Below are 21,051 nucleotides of genomic sequence, written 5' to 3'. Positions count from 1 at the left end.
GTCTGTGAAGAAGAAGATGATCAAGGTGAAAGTGAAAAGTGAGAGTGAAGGATGAAGGATGAAGGAAAAGATGATTTACAGAGGTGGCTTGAGGTCCTTTTTATAGTGTAAAACCATGATGAAGAGGACACCACTTGGCCAATGGTTTTAGTCTGACATTTGGTTTACTGCTCTTTCCAAAATATCTTTAGGTATTTGGGATCACCTCAAGTCTTGTCAACTGAAAAGGGTAGGAAGTTGATTCCCACACGTTAAACTAAAGCTCCTGACATGTGACATTAGTGAAGGGACATCTAATTTGGTTTTCTTTCAACTAGATGACACCTTTACACTCCAAATCCAACCAATCCACTTCCACCAATATAGTTCCCACTGAAGAGAAATTCAACTCCTCAAGGTGTTATTTTGGGTTCCATCCTTTTAGCCCAATACCTTTAGGAGGAACTTAACTCTTTTTTGACCATGTTTGTAGGTCATTATAAAAATAATTATGTACAAAAAAAGTTTATATTTTTAGTACATAATCATAAGCCCCCATGCAGTCTTTGAGGGTACAAAGTATTCCTTCAAGCTGCATTAAACTTTTTTGTACTCAACAGAATAAGAATAATAATTTTTTTTTAAGAAGCTAACATATCATAACTCTAAAGAATCAAATTTCCCCTCTTTTATTTATTTTTTGTTATAATAAGATATGTATTTGTAAATGATATTCAAATATAAATATGTCTATATAATTTGGATATGATTATGTACTCATAAAAAAAATGAATAAAAGAATGTTATTGTGCAAATATTTTAAATATTAATAAAATAAATAAATAAATAAATAAGATTAGTAAATGAATATATATTCATAATTTATTTGTATGTATGTACTTATTTTTAAAAGTAGTGTATGTATATATATATATAAACTCTTTTTTTTAATGAAAAAAGAGGAAAGATTTGATTTAATATAATAATTTAATGTATAAGAAAATAGGAAGGGGAGAAACTCTTACCCTTTTAATTTGACGCATTTTAAATTTGAATACCTGGATTTGGAGAGACACATAAGAAGGGGAGAACACCTGGGAGGATAGGGGAGAGCGTGTTTCTCATCATCTTTGTTAGGGTATTTTTTACACAGCAGCACCACCATCCAAGCCCTCTGTCTTCTTCAACAATTGGGAGTTTTTTTTAGGACAAAAGACACTCCCATATTCAACATTGCTCTGTCTTCTTATTTGGTAAGACTCTTTTTCTTCTTTTCTTGCTTTTGTCTTTGGTCTTGCTCCCTTTTTTGTCATATAATGCGTACTCCTATTTTCTTGTATGAGATTCTGGCACTTGAATATCTACTATTGTATATTTGACTTTTTTTTTTGTATTGTTCTGAACTTTTGTTACTTTGTACTCGTTCTGTACTCTTTGTTACTCTGAACCCTTATTATTATGTTCCCTGCCTTCGTTCTCATGTAACCCCTCTCAGCCCCCATGTATATTGGGTTGCTAATTTTGGAATTAGCTATAGGGATTCTTTGATAAAGATCTTTCACCTTACAACTTGGATGTTATATCCTCATTTGTACATGTTCTCATTTGTATATATTTCCAATGGAATCACAAAATAAAAGAAATTGAGTTAAACATCATGAGCAATGTTCATCCGCAACTATAAAATAGATATTTAAAAATAAAAATAATTTAGTTAATTTTTTTTATAGTATAGTCATAAGTAATTTGTTTATAAACTTTTTCAATTAGAAGTTTAGAACAAATTTTTAGTGTTCCATATTTATATTCTTTCAAAGCTATAGACGTATAATGTTTTGCAATATTTTCATATATGTCACCAAATGAAATATGATATTGTGAGGATATGAGGAGTTAGTGGCCTTATCGAGTAAAAAATATGATGAATGATTTTCATACCTTTGCTTTTTTGTTTCATTTGAGAACTCCTTGGTTGTTTTCTTGAATGCTCTTTGGCTTTTTCAGAATTTCTTGAATGTTCTGTAATATTCTCCTTTATATTTTGAACATTTTTGTCATTGGTATTTGCGTGATATTGATGTTCACTCTATTTTGTTGTTGCTGCTCTCCTTCTTTCCCCCTTTTTTTTAGGAATTGTTTCTTTTGTTGCCATGCCTCGTGTGAAACTTGCTGAGATAGTGGATAGTGACCCAGAGGACTCTAGTAATAGTTTGGGTACTGACTCTTCTGTGAATGATATGGACGACGTTCCTGAAGAATATGCGATGGGATTTTCTGAATCTATCCCCCAACCTTGGGTGAAACCATCAAATAAGAGGGCTACTTTTGTGGATCCTCCTCTGATGAAGAAAACTTTTTTGGACCCTCCTTCTTCTGGCTTGTTATTAGGTATGGATAAAACTATGAAACCCGCCTTTGATTCTTCAGATTGTAGAGTTTTGGGTGAATTTGTTGAGAAGCCTTCATATCAAGTGGGTCCTACTCTACTTTGTTCTCGGTTGAAGCGCCAAGAATTTCCATGGACGTCTTTTAAATCTGAGGCAGCTACTCACATAAATAAGGTTTGGCAAAAGTGGGTGTTCACAATATTGTTTGAGGAGGGTGGTAGTTTTGTGAGGAGATTAGAATCAGCTGGTGTTGCCGAGGCTATTCGCACATCTGCAGGTTGGTTGTTCTCTGCCATCTATCCTCATAATTGATTCTTATAATTTCTTTACCTTGTTGCTATATGTTGAAGAAGCACTAATTGATTTCCTCTTGGCAGGCTTGGGTGTTCAGTGAAATGGATCTGATATGAGTTTACTTTGGCAGAGGTGGTGTTCTCAGACTCATACTTTTCTGACCTCTTGGGGTGAGTTTTCACCCACTTTGGAAGATGTTGTGGTTCTTCTTACACTGCCGGTGTTTGGTAGTGTGGATCTCACTCTTCTTCACCCAGATTCTGATCTGCTTAAGCTTGCACGACATCTTCAAATGAGTTTAAGTGATGCTGGTCGATATGCAAAAGAGTTGTCCAAGAGTAGGCAGGCTAAGAAATCTTCCTCCAAGGATGAGCATCCGAAGACTCGTCGGTCCTCGAGAGGAAAAGAGGTGGTTGGCGACAAGCAAGATTCCAAGAAGAAGAAGATTACTGTTAAGTATTCTTACTCTAATTGGTCTCGTTATTTCTTTGGCGATTTCCTCAATGGTGAGTTTGTCCCTGCTCCTGCTGTTTCTTCAGATCTTAGGGAAGCTGCTTTTGTTGCTTATTGGTTAAGTAAATATATATTTTTGGGACCGGCGGATGAGTGTATGAGCCATGTGGTGTTTCTTTTAGCCTGCTTGATTGCTAGAGGAGAACGTTTACCATTGGCTCCTATGTATCTCGACAGCTTATATACGCGGCTTGATCAATTTTTCCTGCAACCCAAGATTGCTCATGGTCGCTTTCCAGTTTTGTCTTTCATTGACGAAATATTTCTTCAACTCTTTCTTTTTGAACGGTTCTCTCTGTTTGCTCCCACCCGTAAGCCCCCTACAATTCTTCCAGATAAGAAGGCAAGTCCTCGTGCTTGGATTTGGGGTTCAGCTCATCCTTCGAAATCTTTGGAGGATGTTATTGACTTGGAGGAAAATTTTTGTTTTCGCCCGTACGTAATCTCTTACCAGCCCGATGTATTGGCTATTCATCGTATATATTCTGCTTGTCTTGAGCATGACCGCAATAATATTTCCGCCGGCCAGGATGGGGTTTATGACTTTTGGCTTTTGTGTACTTCTCCTACCCCTCTTCCTGGTTTGATTGTTATGGATAGGGATTTTCACTGTGGAACTTTGATCTGTCCAGTGATCTACCGTCCTGATAGGGTAAGTCGCCAACTAGGGTGGGACCAGGATCCAAAAAACATGGAGAATATTTTTTTTCCATCGGAAAATTTAATGAAAAAGGTTCTGTTTCAAGAAGAACTCCCGAAGTACAATCCTTTCTTGGTTGTTCCTCTCGACAGGGATGGGGGAGTTACAAAGGAGTATGTGGATTACCTTATGCGTATGAAGGAGCATATCAGGAAATATGAGGGTACCTCCGTCCCTGATGTCAGATCATTTGTCCCAGTTTTGATCAAGGATCCATATTTCATGACCGGCAACCTTTCTCCTTCGACCATTACAAGTAATATTTGCTCTTTGCTGATTCTTGTTTTTTGTTTCTTCATTTATTTTTCGTCTCTCTCTCCTCTTTGTGTATTTGACTGCTGTATCTTTTGTGCTGGTGTTTTGTAGACTTGAACGCCAGGTGTTATAGACATCCACCCTCTTCAAAAAGAAAACCTGATGATTCAGTTGTTACTGCTGAAGTGGTCAAGCGTAGTAAAGTGGAGAGTTCAAATGTTAAGGTTGCAAAGAGGTCTCTTGAAAGACCACCTAGGCCTTCTGTTGATGCTACGCCTTCACCAATTTCCACTGGCTCAGGGATTTCTCCTTCTTCGACGGCAAAAGCTAAAGGTTCTTCTGCTGCTGCTTGCTTTGTTGAGTCATCACAGTCTCCTGGTAAAGCTGTGGTTAGCTTATCTAGAAGTGTTGTGAAGCGTAGGTCCCATCGTCTTTTGGGTAAAATGAAAATAATTCCAAATGCATCCTCTGATCCGGTAAATGTAGGCGATGAGAGCTCTCAAGAAAGGGTCAGTGGGGACTCTCCTAATTCATTTGTTGTTGGCGACATCCCTGACAAGGGTACTACCCAAGAAGTTGTGCGAGATGACCCACGAGCAATAGCAAGTTCCAAGAGCAATGTTGACATTGAGCCGGGTGTTACCTGCTAAGGGGACCCTACTAGACGTGTTGTTACTCCCATTCGAACGGTATTTCCTGGCGCAGGTACAACTGTTTTTTTTTTTTTGCCTCCCTTTTTTTTATTTTTTAGAAGGGGTACATGATTTTGTTCATGCTGTTTATGTGTATGTTTGTATCTTCAGCTTCTCATGCTGTTTCTGAGTCCACCTTTCAAGCTTCGAGCATTTCTGATATCACAAAGGAACCTTTAGCTAGTGCTTCTTCTGGTGTGTTCCATTGTATTTCTTTTCATTTGTCAGGCGTGCCAGCACTTTATAAGTTCCTGATGAAAAAAGGTTGTTTTGCTTTTCAGCTTCTGTCCGCGATGAGTTTGAGCATTTCAATGGCGATGCGAAGAACTTGTTATCGGAGATTGCATCCCGGGCTCCTTCCTTCTTGCTTCCAAATGACCTGAACTGCCTTTTCAAGAAGCTTGGGTACCAAGCTTTTCTGGATGCATGGGATTTCTTTACTTCACACTCCCTTGCGGACTTGTGGGGTGCTCATCGAGATATGGTAGCAAATCATCTAAAATAACCTCATCTAAATAACCTTAAGTTATTTAAATTTAGTGGTCATTGGCTTGAAAATCTTTCTGCAAAATTGGAGCCTCCACCTGGGATCTCTGATCTTGCTAGAGAAGAATTGTTGTCTAAAGAGCATCACATTCTCTCTTCTAATGTTTCTGCTCTTCAAGAAAAGGTTAACAAGCTTACATCTGAATTGAACACCATGAAGGCTAGGTTAGCCAGCGACAGCATGGAGCGAGAGCAATTGGCCAAGCATAAGGAGGCTGCTTCTTCTGCAATTTCTTACAGTGATATTTTGTGGCTGTGATAGTTTCCAGCACTTTATTTTGTAAAATATGTAATACTTTGACAAAGTATATTTTTGTCCTACTGCTTCTATGACTTTCATTGTACACCTCTTTTTGGGTGTTATGTTTCCCTTCATTTTTTTTTTATAATATGCATACTCCTCCAGGGGCTTTTCCTGCTTGTGTGATCATTTTATTTTGGATACACACTTTTTTTTTTTGCAGGGGGAGGGTATGATTTTAAGATGAGCAGGATTATCTACTGCTATTTTTTTTTCTGCCTCTTTTTTTTTAGGCAAAGAAAAGGAAGGTACCCATAACTTTCTTGCCCTATTTATGCTCGACTCTTTTTAGGAGCTTGGAGGGTGGGACACTTCACTTTTTTGGAACTATTTTGTACTGCAAATTTCTTAAGATGCATCACTCACATTTTTTGAGTGTATGATTGCTAAAGCAGTTTTCTCATGTATTGCAGGATGCTTGCAGAATAATATAACATAAACATTGGCTCTTGATAAAGAAGCCTTTTGGAATTGAAATTTGAATTACTAAAGCTGAAATTAGGCATAGTATTTCTTGACATACTTGAAATTGATGGGGCCAGTGGTTGTTCCATGATCTGGGTCCAGCAGGATACAGTGTCCGTTGGGGTGTACTTCAGAAACAATGTAAGGACCCTCCCATTTGGGAGCCCATTTTGGCAAAGACATCTTCCTCATTACTGCGTCTACTGATTTTAGCACCAGATCACCCTCTAGGAACACCCTGGGCTGAACATGCTTGTCGTAAGCTAACGCTAGTCTCCGGTGGTATTCTTCCATCTTGCTTCCCACAACTTCTCTTTTTTCTTCCAATTCTTGCAACTCAGCTTCACGATCCCTTGCCTAGTCTAACAACATCCTGGCGGTGGGTACTTCAATCTCTGTTGGCAGTACAGCTTCAACCCCATAAACCAACGAAAAAGGCGTTACTCCGGTTGTTCCATGTCTGGTTGTTCTGTAAGCCCAAAGAGCAAGTGGTAGGTATTCACTCCAATCTTTATGAGCATCGGTCACCATCTTTGTGAGTATTTTCAAAAGGCTCTTGTTAGTAGCCTCTGCCTGGCCATTGCCTTGTGGGTAGTAGGGGAAAGACTTGTGATGTTTGATTTGGTATTGTTCAAGAACACCCCACACTCTTTGGTTAACAAAGTGGATTCCATTATCGGACACTAGAACACTTGGCAGCCCGAACCTGCATATTATATTTTCTTTGATAAATCTCACTACTGCTTCAGCATTTGCTTCCCTGACAGCGACAGCCTCCACCCACTTGGTGAAGCTTTCTGTTGCAACTAGAATCCATTTCTTCCCCATTGATGGGGGGTTGATTGGTCCCACAAAATCTACCGCCCATGTATGGAATGGGTATGGTGTTTTGAGGCTATTCTTCTGCACGCTTGGTGCATGTATCAAGTTTGCATGCTTTTGGCATTGTACACACCTTTTGGCGCAGTTGATTGCATCTTCCTTCATTTTTGGCCAGAAATAGCCAATCCTGATTAGTTCATACCATAAGGCCCTTCCTCCTTGGTGTCTCCCACATACTCCTTGATGGACTTCTTCCAAGACTTTATCTTTTTCTTCATCTCGAACGCATTTTAGCATCTCTCCGGTAAAACTCTTTTTGAACAACTCACCTTTTTGCAAGAAGTAGCGTTCTGATCTCTTCGTCAATCTCTCAGCTTCTATTTTCTCTGAAGGCAAAACTCCAGCATCGAGGTACTCTATGATGGGTTGTTGCCAATTGTGAACATTACATATCTGCATGCTTTCTTTTGTTTCTTGACAAGCCTTGCAGGAAGCCTGTAATTCATCACAATGAAACTTCATTTTCGGCCAATAAATACCCCACCTCTGGAGCCTTTGGTACAAATCGGGGCCTTCTTCTCTGCAAGTGGCTCCATGCAGTTGTTCTGCTTTTTCTTTCCCTTTTTCTTCTCCTACACATTTCATGAGGAGTCCATCATTGCTTTTTCTGAACATTTTCCCATTGAGGAGGCAAAATCCTCTTGTTTCTTTGGTGATGTTGAGCGTTCTGAGCTGTTCATGTATAGGCGTTCGCCAATCATTGGTTTTTCCTTCCACAGACATCCCTTCTTCTCTGGCAGGACTTTCAGCTATCCGGTGTTCCAAAGCATGTTGTCCATTTTGAATAGTGACTCTACTCCCCAATGTTGCTAAAGCATCCGCATGCTTGTTTTCTGTTCGGGGTACATGCTCAAATGAGATCTTATCAAATACCTTCATCATACGCCACACTTGCTCTCTGCATAAGGCCAGACTTCTTTCCTTCGTGCCGTACCCTCCTAGGATTTGTTGTATTATTAGGTTGGAGTCTCCTTTGACATGGAGTTTCTTGATACCAACTTCTTGAGCCATCTTTAGACCAAGCATTAGCGCTTCATACTCTGCCTCATTGTTGGTGCAAGAGAAATCCAATCGAAACATGAAGGACAGATTTCTTCCATGGGAGTCTGTAAGGAGGACTCCTGCCCCTCCTTGAGGATTCGAGGGTGTTCCATCAAACATGAGGGTCCATGTTTCCTCTTCATTGCAAGCATAAACAGTCTCTATTGTTCCTGGAATCTGATCTGGCAACTCTTCAATCGTTGCTTTTTCAGGACAGATCGACAAGAGGTCAGCCAAAGCTTGGCTCTTAATGGTGGTAGGTGTCACCAATTTCACATCATATTCGCTTATTAGGAGTGCCCAACGACTCATTCTTCCAGTCAACATTGGCTTTTCAATTAAAAATCTGAGGACTTCATTTTTCGATACGACTTCTACTTGGTGTGCTTGAAAGTAGTGTCGGTATCTTTGTGAGATGTACACCAGAGCGAGACAATATTTCTCTGGTGAAGAGTATGTTTTTCTGGCCCTTTCATGGCTCTGCTAACATAAGCGATGGGTTTCTCTTTGCCTTCACCTTCTTGTGCAATTAACCCACTAACTGCTTCTTCTCCTACCGCTAAGTATACCTTCAATGGTGCACCAGGCTGAGGGGAAGTCATGGTGTGAGTGGACGTGAGAACGTTCTTGATCTTGTCCATCATAGCTTGGTGGTGTTGTCCCCACGTAAAGGTGTTCTTCTCTTTCAACAAAGGTCTTAGGGGTCCTAAGAGCTCCCCTAATGCTGGTATGAACCTTCGAATGTACCCCAGCTTGCCTATGAACTTCTGAAGTCCCTTGATGTCTTTCGGAGGTTCCATGTCTTGGACAGCTTTAATCTTATCCTCGTCAGCTGAAATGCCTCCTTTGTGGACTCTGAATCCCAAGAACTTTTCAGATGACACCCCGAAGGCACATTTCATGGGGTTCATCTTGAGTCTATACTTTCTGCATCTAGTGAACACAGCTCTGAGGTGTTCTGTGTGTTGCTTTCTGGATGTTGACTTGACAACCAAATCGTCTACATAGTCTTCTACAAAGTCATGCATTATGTCATGGAATATAGCAGTCATGGCTCTTTGGTAGGTTGCTCCAGCATTCTTCAGGCCAAAAGGCATGACAGTATAGTAAAAATTACCTACGGGTGTTTGAAATGCTGTCTTTTCTTCATCTCCCGGAGCCATTCTAATTTGGTTGTACCCGCTAAATCCATCCATGAAGGAGAACCTCTCAAATCCGGCTGTAGCATCTACCATTCTATCGACATCTGGCAGAGGAAAATCATCCTTAGGGCAAGCTTTGTTTAGATCTCTAAAATCCACGCAACACCGGATCTGCCCATTCTTCTTTTTCACTAGCACTATGTTGGCTAACCAAGAGGGGTGTTGTATTGGTTTGACAAACTTGGCTGCGAGTAACTTTTCGATTTCTTTCTTTACTTGAGCTTCTATTTCATTGGAGAATTTTTTAGGAGCTTGCTTGACAGGAGTTGCTCCTTTCCTCACGGCTAAATTGTGGGTCACTAGGTTTAGATCTAACCCTGGCATTTCATCATAGTTCCAAGTGAACACATCTCTGAACTCTGTTAATAATGCTATCAAATCCCTTTTCTCCTTCTCCCCTAGAGTTTTACACATGAACAAAGGCCTCGGGTGTTCTTCAGTCCCTAAATTAATCTCTTCCAACTCTTCCTCCTTCTGCTTTGCTTCATCTTGGAGTTGGACAGGGGCATTTTCTATGCTGCTTTGCAGATGTTCTTTTTTTTGTATACTTAGGATGTCGGGGCCAGGGGAGTTCTGGTAATTTTCCTCCGCTGGACCCCCGAGTTCCTATAGGATACACCACCGATATCCTCCACCTGGGAGAATTTCCTTACGAAGCCCTAGGTCTTCGATTGTTGTTGCTCGTTTTTTGGTGTTTTCTTTTGGTGCTTCCTCCCTCAGGGTGTCCTTCCGTACTGCTTTTTGTCTGGGTGTTCCAATGGTGCATTCCTGTACAGGCCTTATTTTGTTGACCCCTGGTAACGTAAGCTCTTCATAGAAACTCGCATCCACTAAATGTGCTTCTCCCGCATCAAAGGGTGTTACAGTGGCTGAGATGCTAATATCCTTCCCTCTCCAGCTAGACTTTATGCATTGATGCCAACTTGAAGGAACGCACCGATGTAAATGAATCCATGGACGTCCCAGTAGGATGTGGTAGCTAGAGCTTCCATCCACCACATGAAACTTATTATTGGTCTTTATGGGGCCAACCTCCAAGATAGCATTAACACACCCTCTAGATTTCACACCCACTCCATTAAAAGCATTGAGCCCGACTTGAGTAGGCCTTATCTGATCAGCAGAACCTCCCATTTCTAGAAATATATGAGTGGGTATGATGTTTACCCCTGATCTAGCATCCACCAAGGCCCTTCTGACCTTCATGCCTTCTACCACTGCTTCCACGTACAATGGTTTATTATGGTAGAACTCCCCATTAAATGAGTCAGGGTCCCGAAACACCAGGGCGTTTGCATGGGCCTTTGCTAATCTTGTGAGCTGAGCGTTGATACCCCCAAAACCTTTTTCATGCTTCTGAATAACTCCTATTAGAGCTCTGGCCACCTCTTTCTGAATGTGGGGTTCTAAGCCAAGTTGGTTGAACATGATTCTACAACCTCGAGACTTCAAAAGACCTCTTGTCAACGTGTCTTCATCCAAGGACTCCTCCATGGTGACCATCTCTTCTGCTTTATCTACGATCTCTGTCAGCATTACCTCTTCTTCAACGCCTATCATTCGAACATCATGTTGAGGAAAAGGAGTGTTTTTTACACCTTCTTGGTTTTGTTCCCCATTTAGGAGTATCTTCCCTTCCTTCACTTGCCTATGAAACATCGTCCTCACCACATAACAATCGGTCAACCCATGGCCCTTATTGCGGTGCACCATGCAATATCTTGGATCTCTCAAGTCTTCAGGGGTTGGTGGCTCTCTATCTGTTCTGGGGTTTAATGTTCCATCCTCAAACCATCCATTTACGACAACCATGGCCTGAGCTCTGGAGAGAGGTAGTGGGGGTGGAGGACTGTTTATCTTTGCACCCCTAGAATAGAAACTCCTTCTGCCCCTGCCATCAGCGGCACACACTTCCAGAGGGGAAACTTCTTTATATCTCCTTCCATTGCGCTTCATTACCTCGGTTATGTTAGATGCTCTCTTTAAGAGCTCAAAGAAAGTGTTTATGTTGCTCATAGAAAGATAAATTTGGGATCCATCTTCCACATTTCTAATACACCCGTACACCAATTGTGGCTCTGGGAGAGTGTCTATATAAAGTAAAGCTTGATCTCTGTACCTCTTGACGAATGCAACTAATCCTTCTCCTTGTCTCTGTTTCACTCTCCCCAGGTCCTTGATGTGCATGGAGGATTCCTCTTCCAGGAACTTGTTGCAGAACTCCGTCACTAATTGCTCCCAGGTGTTGATGCTACTGGCTTTCAACTTGCAATACCACGTGAACGTCTTTCCTGTCAGTGATTTTGAGAACTCTTTGATCTTGAGCTCTTGGTGGTTCCTGAACATCCCGAGATCGTCCAAGAATAACAGGATGTGTTCTTTGGCACTTCCAGCACCATCAAATTTATGAAAGGTAGGTGGTTGGTACCCCTTAGGGTATGGTTTTGCCAAAATATGATGCCCGAATGGTGGACTTATCTCCCAAGTGGGTTCACTTGCTTCTCCTTTGTCCTTTAGAATACGTGCCAACTCCCTACGAGTGACTGGAGTGTTCTTGTCTTCCTCCATATTCTCCTAGTTCGCGAATGGAGGCGGTGAGGGGGTTCTATACCTCGTTTGATCTCTAGCCATAATTTTCGTGATCAAAGCTTGCATCTTTGTTTGGTTGTCTATCATATAGTTGTACACATGAGCAGGAATGGTTACATGAGTGTGCATGCCAGTGGTACCTCCAGCATGGGGTGTGAAGAAATTTGTATAGGCATGAGCTCCTTCTCGTCCTGCACCCAGATTCTGCTGCTCCATGTGTTCCTCTTCTTGGTTGTGCCCGTCCTTGTCTTGAGGTGATCCCAAGCTGAGGTTGAGATCCTGAGGAGTTATTGAGCGTCTCTTAGGTGCTCGATTCTGCCCAGGATGAGTATTGCTAGATTCAGCCATCACGTCGAAGTGTTCCTCCCCAGTGGAGTCGCCAGATGATTCGGGTGGGTTTCGTGAGAAATAGATTAAGTGAAAAATAATAGTTAAGGTGAGAGATTAGGGGTAAGTAAACTTGTGAGGAAGACACTTCTATTAATGGCAAATAAGCAATACAAGAACTAATAGTGAGGAAGAGAGGTGGAGAACAAGTGTTGAGACCTCCACTAATGTCACAAGAGGATGAACGAACTTTGTTTAAAGTGGACAGGAATGGTTTACAGAGAAGAGAAGCTCTCAGAAGAGGATGAAGGTGAAGGTGAAAGTAAAGGATAAAAAGGGTTTCAAAGTCTGTGAAGAAGAAGATGATCAAGGTGAAAGTGAAAAGTGAGAGTGAAGGATGAAGGATGAAGGAAAAGATGATTTACAGAGGTGGCTTGAGGTCCTTTTTATAGCATAAAACCATGATGAAGAGGACACCACTTGGCCAATGGTTTTAGTCTGACATTTGGTTTACTGCTCTTTCCAAAATATCTTTAGGTATTTGGGATCACCTCAAGTCTTATCAACTGAAAAGGGTAGGAAGTTGATTCCCACACGTTAAACTAAAGCTCCTGACATGTGACATTAGTGAAGGGACATCTAGTTTGGTTTTCTTTCAACTAGATGACACCTTTACACTCCAAATCCAACCAATCCACTTCCACCAATATAGTTCTCACTGAAGAGAAATTCAACTCCTCAAGGTGTTCTTTTGGGTTCCATCCTTTTAGCCCAATACCTTTAGGAGGAACTTAACTCTTTTTTGACCATGTTTGTAGGTCATTATAAAAATTAATGATGTACAAAAAGGGTTTATATTTTTAGTACACAATCATATATGAATAGGAACGCCTTCTGCCCCTGCCATCAACAATCATATAAAAATTAATGGTGGAGGACTGTTTTTGTTAGGGCCCTTAGAATAGGAACGCCTTCTGCCCCTGCCATCAACAACACACACCTCCAGAGGGGAAACTTCTTTAGATCTCCTTCCATTACGCTTCACTGCCTCAGTTATGTCAGATGCTCTCTTTAAAAGCTCAGAAAAAGTGTTTATGTTGTTCATAGAAAGATAAATTTGGGATCCGTCTTCCACATTTTTAATACACCCGTACACCAATTGAGTGTATATACAAAGTAAAGCTTGATCTCTGTATCTCTTGATAAATGCTACCAATCCTTCTCCTTGTCTCTGTTTCACTCTTCCTAGGTCCATGATATGCATAGAGAGTTCCTCTTCTAGAAACTTGTTGCAGAACTCCGTCACTAATTTCTCCTAGGTGTTGATGCTATTGGCTTTCAACTTGCAATACCACGTGAATGCCCTTCCTGTCAATGATTTTGAGAACTCCTTGATTTTGAGGTCCTAGTGGTTCCTGAATACCCCCAAGGTCATCCAAGAATGACATGATGTGTTCTTTGGCACTTCCGGTACCATCAAATTTACGAAAGGTTGGCAGTTAGTACCTCTTAGGATAGGGTTTTGCCAAAATATGATGCCCAAATGGTGGACTTATCTCCAAGTGGGTTCACTTGCTTCTCCTTTGCCTTTTAGAATATGCGCCAACTTCCTACGAGTGATTAGGGTGTTCTCGTCTTTCTCTATATTCTCCAAATTCACGACTGGAGGTGGTGAAGGGGTTCTATACCTCGTTTGATCCCTAGCCATCATTTTCGTGGTCAAAGCTTGCATCTTTGTTTGGTTGTCTATCATATAGTTGTACACATGAGCAAGGATGGTTACATGAGTGTACGGACCAGCGGTACCTCCAGCTGGGGTGTGAAGAAATTTGCGTAAGCATGAGCTCCTTCTCCTCCTGCACCCAGATTCTGCTGCTCCATGTGTTCTTCTTCTTGGTTGTGCCCATCCTCATCTTGAAGTGATCCCAAGCTGAGATTGAGGTTTTGAGGGGTTACTGAACGTCACCTAGGTGGTCGATTCTGCCCCGAACGAGTATTGCTAGGCTCAGCTATCACGTCGAAGTGTTCCTTCCCAGTGGAGTAGCCAAGTGATTCGGGTGAATTCCGTGAAAAATATATTAAGTGAAAAATGGTTAAGATGAGATATTCGAGGTAAGTAAACTTGTGAGGAAAACACTTCTATTAGTGACAAATAAACAATACAAGAACTAATGATGAGAAATAAGGATGAAGAACAAGTGTTGAGACCTCCACTGATGTCACAAGAGGATGAATGAGCTTTGTTTAAAGTAAACAGGGGTTAATTAATTGTTGTCGGGTGTTCTGGTGGAACACCCGAATGCTTGCTTGTAAAGTTGATGAATAAAATGAAGAACAATGAGAGAAATTTGAGGAGAGAAAAAGATGGATTTTTTTAGCTTCTAAGCTTCAGAAAAAAAAGTCTCTTTAAGAGGTAATTTGGGATCTTTTTATAGTGTAAAACTATTTTGAGGAGGGAGTCCATTGTCCAATGGTTATAGTGTGATATTTGGCCTATTCCTTTTACCCCAAGACTTGTTACTAAATAAGATAGTTGACAAAAAATATTTTTAGGTGTTTCCATCACTTCAAAACTTTTTAACTAGAAATGGAAGAAGTTGATTTTCACAAGTTAAACTAAAATTCTGTTGGGTGTCCATGACAAAGAGGTCCATGACAAAGAGGTGTATGATGGGTAAAAAGAGTGCTCATGACATGTAACATTAGTGAAGGGACATCTAGTTCGGTTTTCTTTTAACTAGATAACACTCTTTACACTCCAAATCTAACTAATCCACTTCCACCAATTTAGTTCCCACTAAAGAGAAATTCAATTCCTCAAAGTGTTCTTTTGGGTTCCATCCTTTTACCCAACATCTTTAGAAAGAACTTGACTCTTTTTTTTTTATTATATTTTTGGATCATTTTTAAAATTATTTATGTACAAAAAATTTATATTTTTAGTACACAATCGATGAGATATGTAATGGGGCGTAAAATCATAAATAATATTTAAAATATCTATTTCAGTAAATAAAATAATTAAAATATTTATTTTAAAAAAAAATCCTTAACTTCAACCCCCACTAAAATTCAATTGAGCAACTGTTAAGAGAGCAATGTGGTAAAAGAATAAAAATAATTCGAAAATTAATTCTTATAATTTTGTTTTCCCTTGTCAATTATCAAATGTTACAAATACTTCAGGAAAACATATCTCAACAATTAATAGTAATGCTAAAAATTAAAATAACACTGTTAAAATGTTCGTTTTTCTAATATTCCATTTTTTATTTACATGGCAATAAAATTTGAATTTAAAATCTTGTACATGTTATTTAAACTCCTTACTATTAAACAACGAAGAATGCTAAAGGCTAAGATAATTTATTATTTTTTATTATTATTTGGACTAGTGAATTAATTACTAGACTAATCTAATTTAGCTTATCATCGAGCTATTTTCTTGTGGCTTGGAGCTAATTGACTCGCTTAACCTTAGCCCACATTGGGCGAATCCACAAACCTTGGGATTGCACATTGATTTTTTTTTTAATCTTTTTGTTTCTTAATTAAATGAGTTAGCTGATAGTCCAAAAAAGCTAGTCGTGACCCATCAATAAATTGACTAAAACACCACTTTCTCTTTTTTTTTTTATTACGTCAGTGTTAACTGAAACACCTAAAATGATCCTAACTCGTGCTGTGTAATGTATCGGCCCAGTCCATTCCAACTAGAAAAAAAAGTCATCATAGAGTGAACTGATGTGTATGTAGTACTAGTACCAAAATTACAGCCCTTAGTTGGTCTGGGATATTGATGGTTGGTTTGAGATCTTCTCACGCCCTAGTTCCTGCTAAATTGCCTCACTAGACCAAATTTAGATAAAAATTGATTGGATGCAGATGATATGGTTTTATTATTCAAAAGACGCATTCTCATCGGCAAAAATATATTGTCAATTAGATAAAAAAAAAAAAAAAAAAAATTTGTCAGAAAGTAATATTTTAAATGCACTTGATAGGAATTTTTGAAAGAAATGCAACAATAATAATAATGAAAAGGGAAAGTATGAGAAGCCAATGAAATATTTGTACAATGTGTACAATGGAGGTTTAGAGAGTATCAGAGATATAATCATTAGTGTTAAGAGTTCTAGATCCGAAAGGTCAAGAGTTTGATCATTGGTGAATCCAAAAATCAGTTTAAACTTTTGGGAAGATGTTTATTATCCCTAATACTTGGATGGTTATTCTAAATAATATGAAGATGTTCATTTTGTAAAATAGTCCATTGTCTCCTTAACGGGACTCTAATAAAAATAGTACAATGTACTATATCAAATGCAGAGTTTTAAGAATTATTTTTAAACAACTTTATTTTTTAAGTCATAAAAATATAATAGATTTTTTCATAAATGTTGCTAACTTGTGATTGACAGTAATTTGATGCTAAAATAAATGATGAATTTTATAGTGTCTATAATTTAATATTTAATTTTTACTTAATTTATTTTGAGGAGGGTTAGAAAATAGTAACTTTTGTGATTTGTATTTATTAAGTAGCCATTAATAATATTTTTAATGATATAAAATTTTATCTAATGGTATGGGATTATTCACTTTTCTTTTGCTGGTTACATACCGACCAAAATTTAATAAAGTTGCTATCCTCCTAGACTTTTTCATTTATTTTTTGTGATAAATTTTAAAGATTTGAATCCTCTAAATTTTGAATTTTACTTTAGAGGATAAAATGTGATCTTTTACCATTTATTTTATAAGTGGAATCAAAAAAAATATGAGAGAGAAATTATTGAAAGGTAAGAAATCACACTTTATCTTCTAAAATAAAAATTTAAAATTTAAAAAATTTAAATTCAAATTTTAAATATTTCAAATTAATTTTTTATATATTTTTAAATTAAATATTAATTTATCATTTTTTTTTTTAGTAAGTTAACGATACCGTAACAATCACCAACATAGATTACCAAAAAGAATATAAACGATAGTACGTAATATATAGGGATAAGGGCAATGATGGTGGGTTTAATGAATGAGAAAAAGTTGACTGAGTAAGAGTTTCAGGAAGGGCAACATACACAAACTTCATTGGAGGGTTAGATTCGACGCAGTGTTCAAACTAAAAAGACACTTCAGTTTTACTGTTCTGAACCGCACAGTGTCCGGTTCAGACACAACAGTACAGTGATCCAACATCGGCATTGGACCAAAACAGAGATAGAAAGAGAGAGACTTTGCCTCTTTCCAATTACCAAAATGCACCTACGACTTACTCCCTCTCTCATATCCTCTCCAATGAATACATTATCAGCAATGCTACTGGCCATCAATTTTTGTGATTTGTAGCCATCTATGATGATTTTGTGTGAGATTGATGTGAAATTTCATCCAATGACTCACTTTTTTTTACTGGTTAGATGCACCAGAATTTAACAAAGTTGCTGCCCCTTAGACTTTTGCATACATTATTATCTGCATATGTGTATGAATCTCGATCTTGTGATGTGAAAATTACAAATACGTGAAGGGCTAATACTACCACTACTATAAAAGCTTGATACATATAAATAAAAGGCCCAAGTTATAAAGCCCTTGTTTGCAAATCAAACGGTCAATAATCATGGTCAACATCAACTAGATATTATAATGACTAACATGAAAAGTAGTAGTGAGGCTACAAAAAAAAAAGGTTCATATGTAACTGAAAGAGAAAGTTAAAGAAAGAAGCTAAGTCCAAAGAGAAAGCAAACTAAGAATATAGAATTATCCCATTCTCACTCCATCCTATGCAAATGCAAGACGGAGAATAGGAAGCAAACAAAACGGGAAAAAAAAGATCAATTTAAAATTAAAAAGAAAAAAAAAACATCATATTGACGAGACCACAACCATCGCAATCAAAAATATCTTCTACATCATCCTCATCGTCATGATCATCGTAAAACGTTGACGTATATAACTGCTTGGTTTGGTTGGAGGATGGATGGATGGATAGATTAGATATTAGTACTAGAAAGCTACCTCCTCCTTCTTTGAGAGAGTTGTGATGTTTTTGGTTCTGTTATTATATTGTTATTCATATTTGATGATAACGTTGTTCTTTCTTTTCATCTTGTGAAGTCGTGAACGAGGCTTGTTCTGTCAGTAACGTTGAGCCTCCACGACAGGAACGGAATGCCGTTTTCGGAGTCCCGGACATCACCGTCGTCCACGAAACGGAACTCGCTGCCCATCGCCGCCGCGGCCATCTTCTGGCTCTGCGAATGTGCGTACCACGAGTTACTGTTGTGGTGGCTGTACATCTGCGATGAATCCATCACGCCACCAGAAGCCGCGGCGGTGGTGGCGGCTGCTGCACTGGCCCTCCTCTCCTCTTTCTTGAACCGTATGCCACAGGCATTGCATAGAGACTGCAATTGACCATTTCAATAAGAACCAAACACGAACAGAGAAGTTTGTAATAAGATATTTGATTTAGAAATATATGTACCTTTGGGCCACGGGGGCCATTCCTCCAGAGCGGTGTAGAAGTGGTGTCACAGTTGGCGCAACGACGAGCGAGGAGAGGGTCGGCGTTGTTGGAGGGGCGGTTTGAGGAGGACTTGGTTTGAGAGTGGTTGTGTTTGGTGGATTGTAGCAAATCCCAGCAGAAGTTGGAGACGGAGGAACGACGTTCATGGCGGGTACGCTTCTCTTCGTCTTCGGTGAAACGGGTGGAAGGGGTTCCGAGGGAGAGGGTGCAGTCGACGGAGGATGAAGAAGAGGAGGAGTAAATGATATCATCAGGTTGATCGTAAGGGTTGTTGTGGTGGTTGGGCATGGAGAATAGCATGGAGAAGGAATTGGTGGTTGTTTGGCCATGGAACATAGCACATGTGCAGGGACCCATGACGTGCCCCTGATGAGTAGTTCCGCTGCAACATCGATGATGCATCATTGTTGTTTCCCTTCTCGGAATTTGAATTTAGGAGATGATTGGTGATGAGGCAGTTGTATGAGGAGGCCTTTTATTGCAGATCAGGCGACAAGTACAGTACAGGGGAAAAGGGGGAAATGGGGGAAGCTAGCTAAGTAGCAAGTGCAATAATAAAATGTTTGAAATGGAATGGTAATTGTAAGTTGGAGATAGATAATGAATGAGGGTGGGGGTACGGAGAAATGAGAAGGGCTTGTTGTCTGCTAGCTTGAGAGGTTTATAAAATGGCGAAATACCAGTCAGCAGGGGTGCAGTCCACGTTGTCGTTAATTGCAAATGGAGACTTATATATATATGGTGGGGGACTGTGTTGTTTTTTCAGGAGAGGGACCCAGTGGTGGGGGAAGAGAGAGAGAGAGAGAGAGAGAGAGAGAGGCACTATTTGTGACTTTGTATGAGATTTGCCCTTGCGTACTTTCAATTTATAGCAATAGGGGTAAGCAGTGAAATAGAAAGAAAGGGGGGAAAAGGGGGGGAGTGTGGTCAAAAGAGGGCACGTGACTAAGGTGGGGGAACAGTCTTCCACGGATCTGCCCTTCTCCGATCACGAGGACATGGAGCCATTGTTAGTGTCTGTCTCAAACCCAATACAGATAGATACATCAAAAACCTCTGTCCGTATCCGTATTCTCTGCCTCTGCCACTGCCACCCTCCCAAGGAAAATGGAATACTACTACTACTCCTACTCCACTTATTCTCACGCTCCCAACCCCCCCTCTCCTCTACCCTGCTCTAATCCCAATATTTTTTATTTTCTTCTTAACCCTCATATACCCTTTGCCCTCCCTTCTTGGTAATCCAACACATTCATTCACTAATCTCAATGCCTTATACAACAACCAGTATATTCCCAACTCTTCTCTCTGATAATTTACTACTCTACTACTAGTATTTCTCTTTTTAATTAAGATTTCATTTCTCCCACAAATATCTACTATACTACTTGTTGTATTGCATGGGAATTGAAAGTTGAACGCCCAACACTTCTTAATTACTGCAAGAGTTTTAGGCTCTTATTATTAGGGCTATCAAAAATTGTATTGAAAATTAAAAATTAATATATGTAATAATTTATTTAAAATATTAAAATCTTATTCTTGATAAATGTTTTTTTATGTGCATAAAACTCCTATTATGAATTCATGTCACGTTGTATATATAGGAGCCTCATATATTTGAAAAAAGAGAGTTAAAGAAATGAAGAGTAATAAAAGTACTTCTCACCAAAGAATGCATGTATTATTTGGTTGAAGTCATGGAAAAAACAAGAAGTAAATTCCTCAATAAATTTTATATGTTTAATTTATTTAATCAAATTTTTGTATTGAAAATTAATTTTTTTTTATGACGTGACAATGTATGATTAATTAGTTGTCTATACAAAATTATTTTATATTAACAGCATATATAAAAATTAAACTCACGCAATAAACATCGTTATGCAAGAAAAAAATAAATTAAACTTTAAAATTACAAGTATAAATAAATAAATAAAAAGTAGTATATAACTCTCTTCCATAATAAATAGAAATCGAATTAGTATAATCAAATTATGGAAATGTTTGAAGTATGGAGAAAACGTGGATCGGAGAAGAAGAATAAACGTTTTTTTTTTTTATTATATAGTAATAAACGTTTTATTTGATGGTTATGTTAGTAGTAGTGGAAGTAGTTGTCACGCACATTGGTGAGAGGGTGAATGAGGGAGTAAGTAGTATGTATAATTTTGAATAGAAGAATGACTAGTCGTGGAACATGCTCTCTCGACTCCGTTAGTTGTTGTTGTTATAGGGGCGTCCAATCCATCAAAATCAAATCTGAGACAGTGGTGGGTATGGTATATATGTTCTCCAAATTTTCCACCTGTGGCTGGCTGAGCCGTACCGTGGGAATCA

General features: G+C 39.0%; 3 protein-coding genes across 3 annotated transcripts; all 3 read right to left on the bottom strand.

Moving 5' to 3' along the window:
* Positions 1 to 6,489: 6,489 nt before the first annotated feature.
* Positions 6,490 to 8,382, bottom strand: LOC140179108 (uncharacterized). The gene has a single exon (XM_072217726.1). The coding sequence runs from the start codon at positions 8,380 to 8,382 to the stop codon at positions 6,490 to 6,492; it is 1,893 nt and encodes a 630-aa protein (XP_072073827.1).
* Positions 8,383 to 8,429: 47 nt separating this feature from the next.
* On the bottom strand, positions 8,430 to 11,825 carry LOC140179107 (uncharacterized). The gene is made up of 2 exons (XM_072217725.1): positions 9,993 to 11,825; positions 8,430 to 9,863 (listed from the first exon to the last, which is right to left on the bottom strand). Exons 1-2 carry the CDS (start codon positions 11,823 to 11,825, stop codon positions 8,430 to 8,432), a joined length of 3,267 nt encoding a protein of 1,088 aa, XP_072073826.1.
* Positions 11,826 to 17,794: 5,969 nt separating this feature from the next.
* Positions 17,795 to 19,551, bottom strand: LOC112749188 (GATA transcription factor 18). The gene is made up of 2 exons (XM_025797448.3): positions 18,670 to 19,551; positions 17,795 to 18,589 (listed from the first exon to the last, which is right to left on the bottom strand). Exons 1-2 carry the CDS (start codon positions 19,114 to 19,116, stop codon positions 18,287 to 18,289), a joined length of 750 nt encoding a protein of 249 aa, XP_025653233.1. The 5' UTR covers positions 19,117 to 19,551; the 3' UTR covers positions 17,795 to 18,286.
* Between the last annotated feature and the right edge of the window lie 1,500 nt (positions 19,552 to 21,051).

Source organism: Arachis hypogaea, chromosome 15 (assembly GCF_003086295.3).
Source record: "Arachis hypogaea cultivar Tifrunner chromosome 15, arahy.Tifrunner.gnm2.J5K5, whole genome shotgun sequence".
Taxonomy (NCBI): Eukaryota; Viridiplantae; Streptophyta; class Magnoliopsida; order Fabales; family Fabaceae; genus Arachis; species Arachis hypogaea.
The sequence above is the reverse complement of the archived record's forward strand: the minus strand, read 5'-3'. Positions and strand labels throughout refer to the sequence as shown.

What these genes read in the sequence shown, in the direction of transcription:
- LOC140179107 (XM_072217725.1), bottom strand. Translation starts at nt 11,825, where the DNA reads ATGGAGGAAGACAAGAACACTCCAGTCACTCGTAGGGAGTTGGCACGT. An exon ending in GAACACCCAGACAAAAAGCA is followed by an intron (nt 9,864 to 9,992) that starts GTACGGAAGGAC and finishes TGTATCCTATAG; the next exon opens with GAACTCGGGGGTCCAGCGGA.
- LOC112749188 (XM_025797448.3), bottom strand. Translation starts at nt 19,116, where the DNA reads ATGATGCATCATCGATGTTGCAGCGGAACTACTCATCAGGGGCACGTC. An exon ending in ATGGCCCCCGTGGCCCAAAG is followed by an intron (nt 18,590 to 18,669) that starts GTACATATATTT and finishes GGTCAATTGCAG; the next exon opens with TCTCTATGCAATGCCTGTGG.
- LOC140179108 (XM_072217726.1), bottom strand. Translation starts at nt 8,382, where the DNA reads ATGTTGACTGGAAGAATGAGTCGTTGGGCACTCCTAATAAGCGAATAT.